Genomic DNA, 16,678 nt, shown 5'->3' with positions numbered 1-16,678 from the left:
TCCCCAAAAATATCAGCCGTCTATCTCGAATAGGAGTAAAGAAAATCATGAAAACTTTTAAAATCTAGGAATCGAACTCGAAACCCAACCAATAGGCAAATCTCAATTAAACTTAATAAAAGTATGCAGAATATTAAGGTATTTAATCCCTGTAAATTTCAGCTGTCTATCATTTATAGGAGCCGAGAAAATCACGCTTCCCCCACTTCGTGACTGACGGACAGACGGATGGACATTTCGAATTATAGAGTACCTTCGCTACTAAAAACATATTCTTTGAACAGATTCATATTTGAGGTATTTTTGATAATTGGACAGTAAAATAAAAAGACATATCGTAAAAAATTTATTTGATGTAACAAAAAACATAATATAGCAATAACAAATTATATCATATATTTACTATAATAAAAGTTACAAAATTTACAATTATAAATTTCTTTAACAATCTATCTTTCTTTAATAGTTCTGGCCTGACTACTAATTTGTTCCAATTGTTCCAAGAAATTGATCTATCTATCTAGATATGGATAGATAGAAAGATACATCTGTCTATCTATCTATTGATTTGCTATAATAGTTCCGGCCTGATTACTAATTTGTTCCAATTGTTCCAAGAAATTGATGACAGATTTCAATCTAAAACATACAATATTTAAAATAGAACATACAAACAGTACAATGAGATAAATTAAGGGTGTTTAACAGACAGACAGACGTGGATATACGTGTAAAGACAATAACAAATTATTGCTAAGCACTTATATTCTTTAAAATTGAAAAATATATATTGATTTACCCCCCCCCCCCTATGGCAAACAAGGTTATTGGTGAATTAAGTAATTTAAGATTAATTGTGAAAAAAAGTTTTCACACTGTTAGCAAGTACAACCCAACAAAGAACAAATAAAGTATCCAAAAAAACAAACATTCAAAACTTTGGAGACAAGTATATTTCAGTCCAATGTCCCCTAAATCTCTGCCTGTATAAATGAGAGTGAGAAATAGAAAGAGAAGAATAAATGAGAACATTTAAACTCAAATACAATTCTGAATAAGCAATTTATCTATCAAGATTATATATTAAGGAAGATATTTTATAAGAGTTATTTACTAAAATATAAAATTCAAAGTAATTTTTGAAACCAAATATTAAAACAACATTAATTCAATCTCAGAATAAAGATATGAACTATGCTTATAAACACTAGTTGTTCTTTATACACCAACCTATTTCAAAAACCTTGTAATATGTAATTGTAATAATGAAAACAATTAAATATCATTATTTAATTCAAGGCCTTGAATGGTTAAAAAAAAATATGCATTCAACAAACTGACCATTTATTTAGGCATGTTAGAGTTGCCCTATCGATTTCAAACTTGGCATGCTAATTCCCGTAACATTTAGGTACAATAAAGATGTTGTAGCCTTTCTGAAACTTTTTACTTTTTTATTTAGATTAGTTGGGGATTTTGTCATTCTTGTAATTAGTAGTGAAGCTACTCTACAATTCGAAATGTCCGTCTGCTAGACTGTAAGCCTATCTGAATTTCTCAGCTCTTGTAATATATAGACTGCTGAAATTCCTTGTTTATATTACCATCGTAATAGAGCATAATTAAGAATAAAACAAAAATGACAGTCAAAGTGCCTTTAAGCATTATATTTTTAAATCTGCGCTTTAAGTTATTTTGCAGAAATCTTTTATTATGATTGTGCTTTGCTACCTATTGATATTCTCATCCTTGTTTTTTTGCTTGATGTCGCTAACCTTGCATTTTCAATGGAGCCCAGAGGTTCCCAGGACAATATAGTTTTACTTTTTTCCAACAGGTGTCTCTGCTTCTTTAGTTTGCTAACAAATTCTGGCTTTGTTATTGCTTCAGATTCCAAGGATTTTCTTAGCAGATATAATCTAAAAATATATTTCAAATCAAAAGTTGATTGAAAGGTCGTGTGTCTTCCTTTTTTTATTGGTACATGACTATTTCTCTCAATGTTTGGCCAAGATGTTCCGATTGACGCCATATCCCCTTCTAATATAACGTCAATCGGGGTAGTTCAGCCAAGTGTTGTAATATTTGTCCGATTTTTGAGAGACACTCTAAGCTGCTTCGGATGTCTTTATGCGGTCTATAAGTTGTCCTCCAAAGTCAGTCAACAAACTGTTTGCCTTACTGTGCATACAATTATTGTATTTAAGTCCTTTATCTTTCTGTAATTAAATCTAAAATCAGTCTTTTCTGTATGAATTGATTTATTATTACTTGGATCTTACACCAGATTATCATGTATTGTAATAAAGTAAAAGTTTGCCATAATATACACGAATATTCAATTTCCATTTCTGTATGTCCTTATGTCATCTGAGAAAAACACATTTATTTCTACTATTGTCTTTAATATTTCTTGTTTTTACCTTGTGGAATATAATTCTACCATGATCATTCCTCTCATCCTAAAAAATATTTATTTTGTAATAATGTTATTGGCAGTAGAAGATAATGAATTATAGAACACTAGCGGTTTCGCCCCTAGCCTCTAGGGGCTTTGCCCCAAGAGGTAATTAAAAAAATTTAGTACTACTGGTGCTGCCCCATAAGAAAAAAAATTGGGCAAAAATACAAAAATAGGTACCTACGCAAGAAAAGAAAAAAATAATTGGGGGGGATTTTTCATTTTTTGGGGGGTTGGGGGTGTCCCACCCCCCAAGAAAATAGCCTAAAACCACCACAGGATCAGTAGGTATATTCCCTGAAGAGTAGAATCCGATCGGTTCAGTGGTTACCGAGATCTTAAGGGACAGACGGACGGACAGACAGACATCGTTCTACTTTGTATTATAGACTAGCGGCTACGCCCCCTAGAAGCCTCTAGGGGCAATTAAGGTAGGAGTGGGAAAAGTCGACCTCATCCCATTTTAAATTTGAGTTTCAAAAGGGTAAAAAAAAAAAAAAATTTTGGGGGGGGGCTGAAGACACCCTCCCTAAAAATAGTTAAAACCTTCCCATGACATATGAGAAGCTTCACTGTAAAATAGAACAATATCGGTTCAGCGGTTAGCGAGATCCTTCTGGACAGACAAACAACGCTTACTACTTTATATAATAGGATATCTCGCGTGATATATTTCAAAAAGAATTGTAGTTACATAAATACAAATATTGTTCTATATATTAATTTATTGATTAGATACCGATATCATTAAAGTTTAAAGAATGAGGGAAGTAGGGAATTACAGAATACAAATTGCGTGTCATAAACACAAGAGATTATTAGAATAAAGGTACTAAGAAAGAGAGGGAATGTCTGATTGAGCCAATAAATGAATCGCATCGGAGCATACATGAAATATCATTGGTTGAATTAAACTGAAGTTTTCTAGTTTTTTCATTAGATGTAATTAGAGCTGTTCTTTCAACTTTTACTCGAATCAAGTCCATCACATGAAGTACTGCCTTCATATTGTTGTTTCAAATCTATGTTTTATCTGTGCATTAATAATAAATATGCTTCATCTATTGCAATCGTTGTAAAATAATAAAAATCCCTTTATGAATTTAAGTTAATAAAATCATATTTTTTCTTGAGTTTCTATTAAAACAAAAAAATAATATCCCGGACTTCAAATGTACATGATTTATAATCTTTAATTCGTAATTCGTATCTATTATAAACATTTAAAATACATAAATTCATAGTTTGTTTCATGTTTACCTCGAAATAAATTATATAAAAATAAAATAACAACAAATAGCAATACAACAGTACGTTCGTTACGTTTTCAACAGGACCTAGCGTTGTAGGAAAGGGCATATTTTTTCCATTTTGTTCATATAAAGAGTCAGCTGTAAATAGTCGCATTTCTTAAGATAAAGCTTTTCTCACGTAAATTATATTGTGTTAAAATTTATTTTCTAGTATAGTGTAAAGCATATTACAAATCCTTTAAGAAGTTAGCTATGAATTGTTAAATTCCTTAATATAAAGTTAGCTTTCTGGAAATTATATACTCGAAAAATTTTTAAGTTTTTTTGTCAGCTGGAGGAGTTCCTTTGTCAGATTTACGAAAAAGGGGTTCACAATATAATTCTTCTCTCCTAATTCTATTATTATTAGTTTCATAACTACAGATAGAAATATAGATATATAATCAGACACAAAGAAAGAATCTCATTAATTAATCTCTTCTTGGAAAAATATGACAAAAAGATCATATACATAATATATATGTAATATGTATCTTTATATCTTATAAAGCTAAAATAAATTTATTTAAATTTCATATCTACTTTTAAGCTTATGAATTATAAATTATTGTTAAAGTCTAGATAAAAATCCTTCCATTTTGTACCAAAAGTAACATAGTCTGAAGCAAACCGTCCACAATATAAAGACGAACATGTATATTACCCCGTCCCGTTTTAGAAATATTTTGTTAAAATTTTTGCCCCCAACCATAATATGGTTGATTTATGCAAAATAATGACCCATTCAAAATATTTTTTTCTGTAATGCAAAAATTGCGATGGTACAAGCACTGCAAAGTTTTTCAAATTTGCAAAAAGACCTGTTTTTAAAGCTCTTGTACCATCTCAATTTTGAAGATTTTTACAAAATTTCAATTCTAGTGTGTCGATATAAACCTGAAATTCAACAAAAAAAATGGGGGCCATCTCAATTATAACATATGAAGGACAAAGGTGTAGCAATTAATTTTCCAAAGTAAAAATTGACAAATTTCATACATAAATAATAGGGTTGGGCCGGATTGTACAGATACGGATATCCGGCTGATTTATAATGCTGGATATCAAGTATTCAGGTTTATATTGACACACTAGAATTAAACTTTTGTAAAAATCGTTAAAATTGAGATGGAACAAAAGCTTTTAAAACAGTCTTTTTGCAGATTTTAAAACGTTTGTACCATCTCAATTTTAAAGATTTTCACAAAATTTCAATTCTAGTGTGTCAATATAAACCTGAATACCGGATATCCAGCATTATAAATCAGCCGGATATCCGTAACCGTCAAATCTGGCCCAACCCTATTATTTATGTATGAAATTTGGCAATTTTTACTTTGGAAAATTACTTGCTACACCTTCGTCCTTTATATGTTATAATTGAGATGGCCCCCATTTTTTTTTGGTAAATTTCAGGTTTATATCGACACACAAGAGTTGAAATTTTATAAAAATTTTAAAAATTGAGTTGGTACAAGAGCTTTAAAATCAGGTATTTTTTTGCAAATTTGAAAAACTTTGCAGTGCTTGTACCATCGCAATTTTTGCATTACAGAAGAAATATTTTTCATGGGTCATTTTTTTTTGCATAAATTTTTTCTAAAACGGGACGGGGTAATGTATATGTTTTGGAACGAAAGGAAAGTTTTTTCTTTCACCCATAAATCCAGCAACAGTATACTTCCTTTGTCTGTGTTCATCTAGAGTAATAAATCTATTGGAATATACCTAAGGCACAATAACTACCATATTGAAAACAAAAGTCAAATATCCACAATTAAGAAACAAAGTACATAGCCAAATATCATTTAGTTTACCCTATGATGACATGACTTTTGTCTGGAAGTCTTTTCTAACCTGATAGTTCCAGGTAGAACTTTGTCCAGAACCTCCAGAATATTTTCACACATCTTCTCCTTCTTTGCTGCTTCCATATCCATGGCTTCACTAAATAATATAGGATAAATAAAAGTAACAGGATATCCGTGTGTTCATGTGTCATCCATGTGAATCACTTAGTTGAGCTAATATGGTTCTGCTTTAGAGCGAAAGTCCAGCGAAGGTTTATAACCATTTTGGGATGACCAGGCAAAGTGTGCTTAAGGCCTTCATTTTACTTTCATAGCAGTAGAGTGCCATTTGAACTGATTAAGTTCTTCATTTTAAGAAAACTTCACTAAGGCTCTTGGATGGTTTTGGGCTATTTTTCTTCCAACTAAAGAGCCTTTATATGCTTGGGGCTATTCCACTAGTTAATTTATAACACATTTACCTTTTGACAGAACCATACAATGGAATGAGGTTGAATTTTACATCCATACACATATTATGATTGGTGTGGTACACTTTTAGTAACTCTTCTAGTAAACTCTCCTAAAATAATTGTAATTTATTTTAGTAAACTTTCCTCAAATAATTTTAATTTTATATTTAATCTGCATTAGACTAAAGAGGGTGCTATACCAATATACATTTTTTAAAAATACTTGTAGAAATTGACCTATATATAGATAAGTATAAAGGAAATTTTTTTACTTTTTATATTTTCTTCAAGGTTTTTTATATAAAATAAAATTCTCTAAAATGCAATTTTCAAACTTTCGTTTTTTTCAGATTAAAAATTGAAAACAAAACAAGAACGAATCAAATGTTAACAAAATATTCTAATGTTGGTCTCATAAGAATTAACTTGCTGTCAGACAAAGCAAGGGAGGGAGGGGACATTAGAGTGTAGTAAATAATACTGTCACCAAAAGTATTATTTACTGAAAAAAAATTGGATACTTTTATCAAATCTTGATTGATTGATACAGACCTTCAGTGTCTTAACTTTTTCATCAAATATTTCAACCTTGAGCCCTTTGTTTATCATAATTGGGGAAATACCTGAATTTATCGTCCATTGTCTTATCCCTTAAGATTCCTGTATACCAAGTCATTTACAGAGTGGCTAAGAAATTGAAATCTAATAAAAAGTATAAATTCTGGAATATATTAAGAAGACCTTGAATATAAAACCTCGCTAATATATCATACATATTTTGTTTATGCATAAAAAAAACTAACTAATTATTACACACTTCAAGAATTAATTGAAGATTTGGAGAACAATGGACTATAAATTACGCAGATATCCATCGTTTTATTGCCACATTTTCCTTATTTGCTGGCTTAAACAATTTGCTCACCTTTATTTACTACTTATGTACTAACTTTTCTATCAGTAACCTTAATACACAAAGGGTTTATTATTATTAGGGATGTATATCAACTGCTGTCCATTGTCTTATCCTTTAGGATTGAGGAAAAGCCACTTGATATAAAAAAGAAAACCTCAAATCTAAAAACTTTCTACGCCTTACACTTTGGAGTTTGGATTTGAATAAATTACATTTCCTTTAAATAAGAAAATACGATAAGCATTTCAGGCTTCACAAGTTTACATATTTGTTTATTTTTCTAGAAATAACATATTTTTTCTGTTGACGATTTTCTAGATTATGAACTAATCTTATAAACAATCTAGCGGCTGTGCCCCTGGCATCTAGGGACTCGGTCTAATAGGTAATTAGGTGGCAGGAAAATAGTCTAAAGCCATCCGGCACCTCGGGGCTAAAAAACTGGTTTTAATCTTATAATTGTACATTACATATCCGCGGAGAGCTGTTTATAATACGATGCGAGAAATAACTATTATAGTTTTGTTTTCATGATAAGCAATTTCTAGTTTAGTTTTCAGTAAAAAAAATAATTTTATTGTCAGCTGTTTAATTACTAGATATTTAAAATGTCTTTGGTTTTTATTTCTGCATACCAATTTTATACTTTAGGTTATATTTCATCTACTTTTTACTTTTACTCAATCTAATAAATATAACCTAGTTCTATATAAGGACACTTGAATTAAGTTACTTAAGGAAGACATTAGTTATAAAGTTGGAGGAGTTTTTTTTCAAGCTGCTCTATAATTTGTTTTAATGTATGTTTTTGTTTAGAATGTCGTTTTAGAAGAATTCAAATTGTTCTTATCTAATTTTCATTAAAAAAAGTGAATTTGTTTCTAAACAAAAAGCCTAACTTTTAGAAACATGTTGAAAGTCGTGAAATGCATTGTTACATTGTTAGTTTGATTAGATACTTTTTATTTTTTTAAGTTTTACGGACTAAATGGAACAAGACCGATTAAGTTCATAACTAGAAAAGCTATGTAGGGATAAATTGATGTACTTCCCCAATGGCGATACACTAAATTACTTCTTCTCTAGAATCAAGTTAGTGGTTGAAACGTTTGGAAACTCAACAAAATGAACCAAACAATCAAAATTCAATCAAAGTCCCCAAAGTTGTTTAGTAATAGAATAAGAAAACGTTATTATAAGACTTTGGGGACTAGTTTAATAAACATCCCAATGTTCCCTCCCTCCCTGATACCTATTAGTATCATGATTATGAGGCTTAACAAATTCACTAAATAGGGGGTGTTGTAACCCCCTACAACACCTTTTGGCACGCCCCTAGTGTTGAAATACTTTACAGATTATCTAATTATAGAGCAGCTTTGCCTATATATAAATAGTTTAAAAATCTGAAATCAATATAATAGTGTAGGAAAAGTTTTGCTGTCAATTTGACAGAAAAAAAACTTTCCTCCTTTCCATTCCAGCCAGCGACCTACATTCTAACTCAGAACAATAGAAAACCTTAAGTTAATAAAGAACTCTTTAAATATTTTTTTTTCTTGAGGTTTCCTGCAAATTGTTTAGTCGAGAACAGAAACCCTCCACCCAATTTTTTTTTCTTGTGTTTATGAGTTACCTTATTCTAGGTTAGGTTAGGTTGTATTGGGTAAAGGGTAGCCCTGAAGGGTCAGGTTTACGCCCCGCAGAGTTAGGGACTCTTGCAGATGTTAGACACGAAAAAAATATTATTCTTTATTCCTGAATTTATTACATCAGAGTATAAATACAATATCCTTCCATAATTTATAGTTCTACTAACTATCCCCCTGTCTCTGTGAATATTAGATCAGAGTATAAATACAATATCCTTCCATAATTTATAGTTCTACTAACTATCCCCCTGTCTCTGTGAATATTAGATCAGAGTATAAATACAATATCCTTCCATAATTTATAGTTCTACTAACTATCCCCCTGTCTCTGTGAATATTAGATCAGAGTATAAATACAATATCCTTCCATAATTTATAGTTCTACTAACTATCCCTCTATCTCTGTGAATATTAGATCAGAGTATAAATACAATATCCTTCTATAAATTATAGTTCTACTAACTATCCCTCTATCTCTGTGAATATTAGATCAGAGTATAAATACAATATCCTTCCATAAATTATAGTTCTACTAACTATCCCTCTATCTCTGTGAATATTAGATCAGAGTATAAATACAATATCCTTCCATAAATTATAGTTCTACTAACTATCCCTCTATCTCTGTGAATATTAGATCAGAGTATAAATACAATATCCTTCCATAAATTATAGTTCTACTAACTATCCCTCTATCTCTGTGAATAGTAGATCAGAGTATAAATACAATATCCTTCCATAAATTATAGTTCTACTAACTATCCCCCTGTCTCTGTGAATAGTAGATCAGAGTATAAATACAATATCCTTCCATAATTTATAGTTCTACTAACTATCCCTCTATCTCTGTGAATAGTAGATCAGAGTATAAATACAATATCCTTCCATAATTTATAGTTCTACTAACTATCCCTCTATCTCTGTGAATAGTAGATCAGACTGTAAATGCAATATCCTTCTAAAATTTATGGGCTCCCTTAACTATTCCAACTCATACAGAATTTATACCAATATCCATCTAGTCGTTATTGGAGCAGTAATACCCCCCCACCTCATAATCGTTATACCATTATTAGGTTTAAATTAGGAAAGGTAAGGTTTACCATTCATATTATTGGTTGGACTCTGATAGTGTCTACAATACAATCTAGATTTAAACAAACGAGAATAGTTATTTCTTTCATCGTATCATAAACGGCTTTCCGCGGATATATAATGTACAATTATAAGATTAAAACCAGTTTTAATCTTATGATTGTACATTTTTATATTCGTAGAAAGCTGGATATAATACGATGCTAGACATAGTTTTTTTCGTATGGATGAGAACCGGTTCCTATCCACCGGATTCGAATGAATACGAGAATAGTTATTTCTCGTATCGTATTATAAACGGCTTTCCGCGGATATAGAATGTACAATTATAAGATTGAAACTAGTTTATTTAGCCCCATGGTGCCGAAGGCACCGGCTAAAAAAACTAGTTTTAATCTTATGATTGTACATTTCTATATTCGTAGAAAACTGGATATAATACGATGCTAGACATAGTTTTTTCGTATGGATGAGAACCGGTTCCTATCCACCGGATTCGAATGAATACGAGAAAAGTTTTTTATAAATCCTTTACAGTCCAAAGTGCCCTAAATATTTGGGTTTAGGAGAACCAATCAGGATATAAAATTCTAATTCTTTCGTAGAGTAAGAAATTCCCGCAATTAAACTGAAAAATTGAATTTAGGAGGGAGTATAATAATATACGTTCAATAAAAAAATACCCAAAGTTTTATAAAGACGCTCGTTTGACTTTGAAGTACTGAATGGGTTTCAAACTTCTCAACCAATAAATTTAATCTGCAGAAAGGGAAAATTAATGAATTACATCAATTTATCCTGTGTTGTTTAATCCCTTAGGATCCCTGGATTTTATAGATTTTATTTGTGCAAAATAATTATGCTCCCTTGAACCAAGGTCTGGTAATACATGGAATTTTAACATTTTTATGTAAGTAGATTCTGGCAGGCAGGGAGGGGACTGTTTATTACAATAGTCCCCAAAGTTTTATAATAAAGATTTCTTAAACGTGGACGAGAAGGAATAATTTTGTAAATCATCATTGAGGATGTACATAAATTTATTGGCCATTGATCAACCTTTAGATCCCTAAGTTTAAGGTTTGAATCATTAGATTGATCAAATAAGTATTCCCAAAGAGAAATTGAAAATAAAAGTGAATACTGGCATAATGATTCCTGTAACAATTTAGAAAGCGTAAGAAAAAATCTAAGCCTAGCAATTAGATAATTATTACTATAAAGTCAGTATGTCCATTTAAAACATTGTAAGTTTTATGCTTCTTCAAATGACATTTCATTATGGGATATGATTATCGTATTCACCTTTTTTGGAATGATGATAACTAGGAAGATTAGACAATGTGTTATTTGCAAAGAATCCTAGAATTTAGTCTTAAAATGTTAGTATGTACTTTTTAAGCATCCTATACTATATATTTTGGTATGGATTTATATAGAATTAACGTTCAGATTACTAAATAAAGTTGAATATTAAATGCATTGTTACTCTATATGTGCTAGTTTTCGTTTGACTTAACATCTAATTTGTTGAGCTTCGCTTTTGTTGTTAATTTTAATCCTTTTTTGAAACATTTCTTGTTCTGATTCCTTCTTTTTATTTATGTTATCATCCTTGTTATAATTATAAATATCTGAGCTAACACTGTGCGTGCACAGGATTTTATTATTTCTTCCCACATTTCTAGTTCTGATTCATCCTTGTTATTTATATTATCATCCTTGTTATAATTATAAATACCTGAGCTATCACAGTGCGTGCACAGGATTCTATTCTTTCTTCCCACATTTCTTGTTCTGATTCCACTTTGTTCTTTTCCATAGTGTAGGAACATGTATCGCAACTAAATAAAATTGTCATCCTCTGTAATAGAAAGCAGTTTTATTTTTATATCTAAAGCTAAAGATCTCGAAAATTACTCGTTCAAATAGGCTAAACTGTTAAAGTAAACTTTAGAAATGTCCTGTGATAGTTTTAGGCCATTTTTTTACTTTCCCAGTCCTCCCCTAGAAGCTAGGGGCGAACAGCTATTACATAAGAAAAGAAATTATAATAGTACGTAATTATACAAGCGACATTTAAATATTATCTACTGTACTATGACATCCAGACTTATATCATAAAATCAAAGGTTGGGTTGTTATTTTGAAAATGTTAGTTTGGCGACTTAATAAGATTAATAAAAGTCTTGGTAGATACAACGGACAACGCACCGTGGACCGTAGTAATGTATCTTATTTAAGCATTAAGAAGGGGGAAATAATTGATTAACATCCACACCTTCCCCTAATTTGTATGTTCATGTTTACAAAGGATTCATATTTCACTGCATTAAGATCCGTTGACATTATAAATATTAAACACCATTGTTATTTGTGACTTACAGACAGACGGACATATAAACCTACCATATGTTTATATAGTAGTTGTGCTAAATATCTCACCTATATTCAGCATCTTTTTGTATAGGATCTGTTGACATCATGAGGCCTGAACAACCATCAGATCTACATCTCAAAGTGCTGAAATGACTGCCTACCAAATTTGATATCTTTTTTTTATAGCTCTAACCATGCCGGGCTTAATGATTCATGAACCTTAAAACGAAAAACTCTTTAACTTTAAGCAGGGATCTAAAGGTATAACTTAGTGGGCCCTAAAATATGTACACACCCAAATATGATAAACAAAACTGCTACTTATGTTGAAAAATTTGAAGATTTTAAGCAGACGAATATTTTCATTAACTTTTCCCCTGTTTTTTATTCTGTTATTATTAGTAGATTTCACAGTATTTCTTTAAAGTACAATAAAATATAATGAAATAGAGTACACTTTTCCTTTTGTTTAATATTTATTTTGCATTTGATCAGGAAATACAGAATACATTTGGCAGTTTCTCTCAAAGTGACTAATCTAGCACAGAACTCTTCTCCCCTCTAAACATGGATATAGAATACGTTATTATTGTAAGAAATTCTCGCATACCAAAATAAAATTTTTCTCCCAGCTGGCTAATATAAAGATACACCCCATACCCAATTTTATGACTTCACCCCACCCCACTCCAAGCTGTTGAAATGCGTATTGACCATTATCTGAGGACTTTATTAGCAACCTATCCATTTCTCTATGACTGGTTAAGATTGGTTACTAGGATACTGTATTGCCCGCAGTTAGGTGTTAAGGCCCTCAGCATTGGGGAAAAATTAACCATCCATCCCTAATTTTTATTTTGAATGTAATGAATGGAGGAGGGGGGGAGTCATTGCTCGATAGGCAAAAGGTGGAAAAGCACAATAGATGTTGTATATTTCTCCCAGAAAAAAAACTTAATTCAGAAAATGTTGGGAAGCAATTTTTCTCTTGCAATCTAAATTTGTTTGGCCAATTTTTCTCGTTGCTGAAAATTGTTTGGATACTGTCCATTACATGACAATGGTTCTTTAAAAAAATAATTAAAATAAACAAGAACAGGGGGGGGGGGGGGGATACTTCAGACTGTTTTTTAGCCATTTTATCTTTTTCGTTAGTTAAAACTTTGGGTATGTTTATTGAATTGTTATTAGTTGTTTCATAGTGATAGTATCCAAACCTCAAATGAGACTAATATGGAAAAATTATATAAGTAACAGATCAGTTTTTTTATTATCAATTTATGAATAAAAGTCATTTTTCTATTCAATCTTAAAACTATAAATCATTTTGATGCTCTGTGAATAAAATTATGTATTATATCTTATAAAAATTGTGGGGTATAGTCCCTTTCGTAACATCGCACCTTATGGGGCGATTCTCCGTATTTCACAGTAGCTTTTCTCCTATTTCTAGCCCCTGCGGGGTCTCTAACCGTGCGGGGCCAATTACCTAACCCTGTGGGGCAATCACCTAACTAAATATAACCTAACCTAACCTAAAGTAACTTATAAAAAGCCTTTTTAAAAATACGATGAATCGCGATTGGGCGATGTTACGAAAGGGACTATTCCCAAATTGTGGTTCAAAAAATCAAACCATAAAAAATCAACATTTATAGGAATCTTTATACTAACTTTCAAAATTGATTGACCAACTCTGTGATATATCTAATGCTACGATGAAATGTATCCGATTTATTCGGAAGGGCTTACGGGCGGTTGGACAGACGGACCAAACTTTTTTTCCAAAGATTTTTCCTAATTTCTGACCAAATGTTACAAAATGGACTAGGAACCAATTTTATTTAAGGGAAAAAGATAAAATTGCAGTTATTTTCTATTTAGCTTAAATTATATACAAAATACAAAGTGGAAAAGTGAAAAGCTTTTCCTTCTAACATTTTTTAAATATCTTTTTTCGATTGAAAAACTTAATATTATGAGATGAAAAAATGTAAGCATAAAAAGCGTAAGTTTCATAGACACGTTGTTTCATTCGCTGAGTTAAAAGCTTTAAGGACTTTTATTAAAACTTTAAAGTATGGAAAAATCTTGTTTATTATATTAGGAGTTGCAAATAATTTTAACGTCCATTATCTTGCCTATTTTTTTGTCAAAAGATATAAATTCCTAGTTCAGTTGGGTCTTTACATCTCTGGCACTGACAAACAAAATATTTGCTACGAAGTAAACTCTTCTGTCTATATTTTAAATCATTAGAAATAGTTTTTAAAAGTTGTTTTTCATTAAACCGATGAATATGACAATATTAGTTTTGTTCTTAAAGTTCTGACATATAATTACAATCAAAATAATTGCTTAATCAACTCGTTTAAATCATAACTTAGAGAGTATACTCAAAATTGTATAAAAATTTGTTGTAAAATGGAGTAAATACATGATACTGTTTTAGGACATACTTATTACAGAGATGATACGCTTAAAATATTTTACCTTGTTGTCCTAGGAAAAATGGCCAATAAGTACTTAAAATTTAATTGTAAGCTACTCTTAAGTCAATTTGAACTAATTAACGCTATTCTAATGATTCCTATATTGTGTGTTACACAAAGTTGCAGTATAAGTATCACAAATTTCTTCTCCTTTCTAAAAATAATAAAAATTACACAATCCTATCTAGATATTTTAAATTAGAACGATGTCTGACTTTCTGTTTGTCTGTCTGTTTGTTTGTAGCGATGGATCTCGCTAACCGCTGAACCGATCGGGTTCTCCTTTACAGGGTAGCTTCTCATAGGTCCCAGGAAGGTTTATAACTATTTTTTGGGGGGGGGTGGGGGGGTGGGATACCCCCACCTCAACCTTCCAAAAAAATGAAATTTTTTTTTTAAAAATTCCCCCCCCCCAAAAAAAAAAATTTTAAACAAAATTTTCTTTTAAATCTAAAATACGAAAATTTGGTCTGTTTAAACCTCTTGGGGCAAAGCCCCTGGAGGCTAGGGGCGAAGCCGCTAGTACATAATAAAAGTAACAGGATGTCTTTGTGTCTATCTGCACCGAAGGATTTCGTTACCATCTAAACCGATATGGTTTTCCTTTTGAATGTAAAGTGTGTTACTTTTTTATATGTTTCATCATTATTTTGCCACAACTCAGTCAAAAATGCTTACAAAACATACATGCTCCATCGCCCTAGAGGACAGCTGCTGACCTCTAGTGTTCATGGTTTTGTCAAATACATGTTAAAGAAAAAATTTAGCCAAAAAAGTACATAAAAAAGTATTTTAATGTGTTAGAAAATTTAATTGTTTAACTTCAAATTTGGGGATGCTGACCTTAAAGATGCTCTTACTGGTGGTGATGGTGACCCGGAAGGCATTGAAGTACATGAGCATTGTGGCAACACAAATATTGATCTATGTTTTGATTTTTATATTCCTAGCAGCCTCCAATCAAGAGAAATCCCAAAATGATTTTTTTATTCTCAAATTCATAAGGTAAATACTGTGATTTTGAAAAGTTCTTGTTATATTTTTTCATTGGAGGCTGCTAGGAATTTAAAAATCAGAACATAGATCAATAGTTGTGTTGCCATAATGCTCATGTACTTCAATGCCTTCTGGGTCACCATCACCACCAGTAAGAGCATCTTTAAGGTCAGCATCCCCAAATTTGAAGTTAAACAATTTAATTTTCTAACACATTAAGATACTTTTTTTATGTACTTTTTTGGCTATTTTTTTCTTTAACATGTACTTGACAAAACCATGAACACTAGAGGTCAACAGCTGTCCTCTAGGGCAATGGGGGTTGAATTTCTTATTTTCCTTAAAAAAATTCTTTTGAAGATCATTTATTTCCACCGAATATTATGTTTCTGTAAAATCAATGCATAAATCCCTTCAAGAATATTTACTTTAACAGAATCAAACTTTAAAAATGAGAGAAAAGTAAATATAAGTATTTTTTTTATTGATTTTATGGTATCTGATCATATAAAAAGGTAACACCCAAATTTGCCTTTTTTGTAAATTTTCCTTGAAATATGGAGATATCTCAAAACTGATTGATGGGGCTTGTAAAGGAAGTATTTGATCATCTTAGGTCGAAAAAGGTCTATTTTGTAAGCATTTTTGACTGAGTTGTGGCCAAATATTGACAAAACATATAAAAAAGTAACACACTTTAGCTTTGAAAATAATATTTAAATGGAAGGGAGGTCAACTCCCCCCCCCCCCTTCCCTTCAAATTTCTAGTGTCCCTATATATCTTTAAGGGCGTAGCCGCTAATATGAAATACTAGAGGTGGCGTTCTAAAATTATCCCGGTATTAGCTAGATTGAATATTAATCTTTTTCTTCCATTGTCCTATCCCTGTTTAAAGTATTAAAGTATTTATAATTTTGCCTCTCTTTCTTTAAAATATTTTAGGATCCTAATATTTTTTTAATTTCAAATTATCGCCCTGAAAGGGTTAAAATGTTTAGTTAACTGTTAAATTCTATTTCAATATCTGACCACATTACGCATGTATCGCTAGTATCAAATTATTTTAAAACTAAGTTTTCTTTTATTTACTATATTATAAATTTGAATTTTCTGTTTTATGAATAAAAAATC

At 30.9% G+C, this 16,678-nt stretch overlaps 1 protein-coding gene across 1 annotated transcript; it reads right to left on the bottom strand.

Annotated features, from left to right (window-relative positions):
* Window positions 1-333: 333 nt before the first annotated feature.
* On the bottom strand, window positions 334-14,299 carry LOC145312347 (uncharacterized). Its single transcript, XM_080151918.1, has 8 exons — window positions 14,231-14,299; window positions 12,125-12,218; window positions 11,421-11,523; window positions 6,026-6,126; window positions 5,611-5,700; window positions 2,424-2,462; window positions 1,776-1,919; window positions 334-639 (listed from the first exon to the last, which is right to left on the bottom strand). Exons 2-8 carry the CDS (start codon window positions 12,163-12,165, stop codon window positions 561-563), a joined length of 597 nt encoding a protein of 198 aa, XP_080008044.1. The 5' UTR covers window positions 12,166-12,218; window positions 14,231-14,299; the 3' UTR covers window positions 334-560.
* Window positions 14,300-16,678: the final 2,379 nt, after the last annotated feature.

Source organism: Acartia tonsa, chromosome 1, assembly GCF_053477335.1.
Source record: "Acartia tonsa isolate MP-2025a chromosome 1, ASM5347733v1, whole genome shotgun sequence".
NCBI lineage: Eukaryota > Metazoa > Arthropoda > Copepoda > Calanoida > Acartiidae > Acartia > Acartia tonsa.
This window is presented reverse-complemented; position numbering and strand designations above follow the sequence as displayed.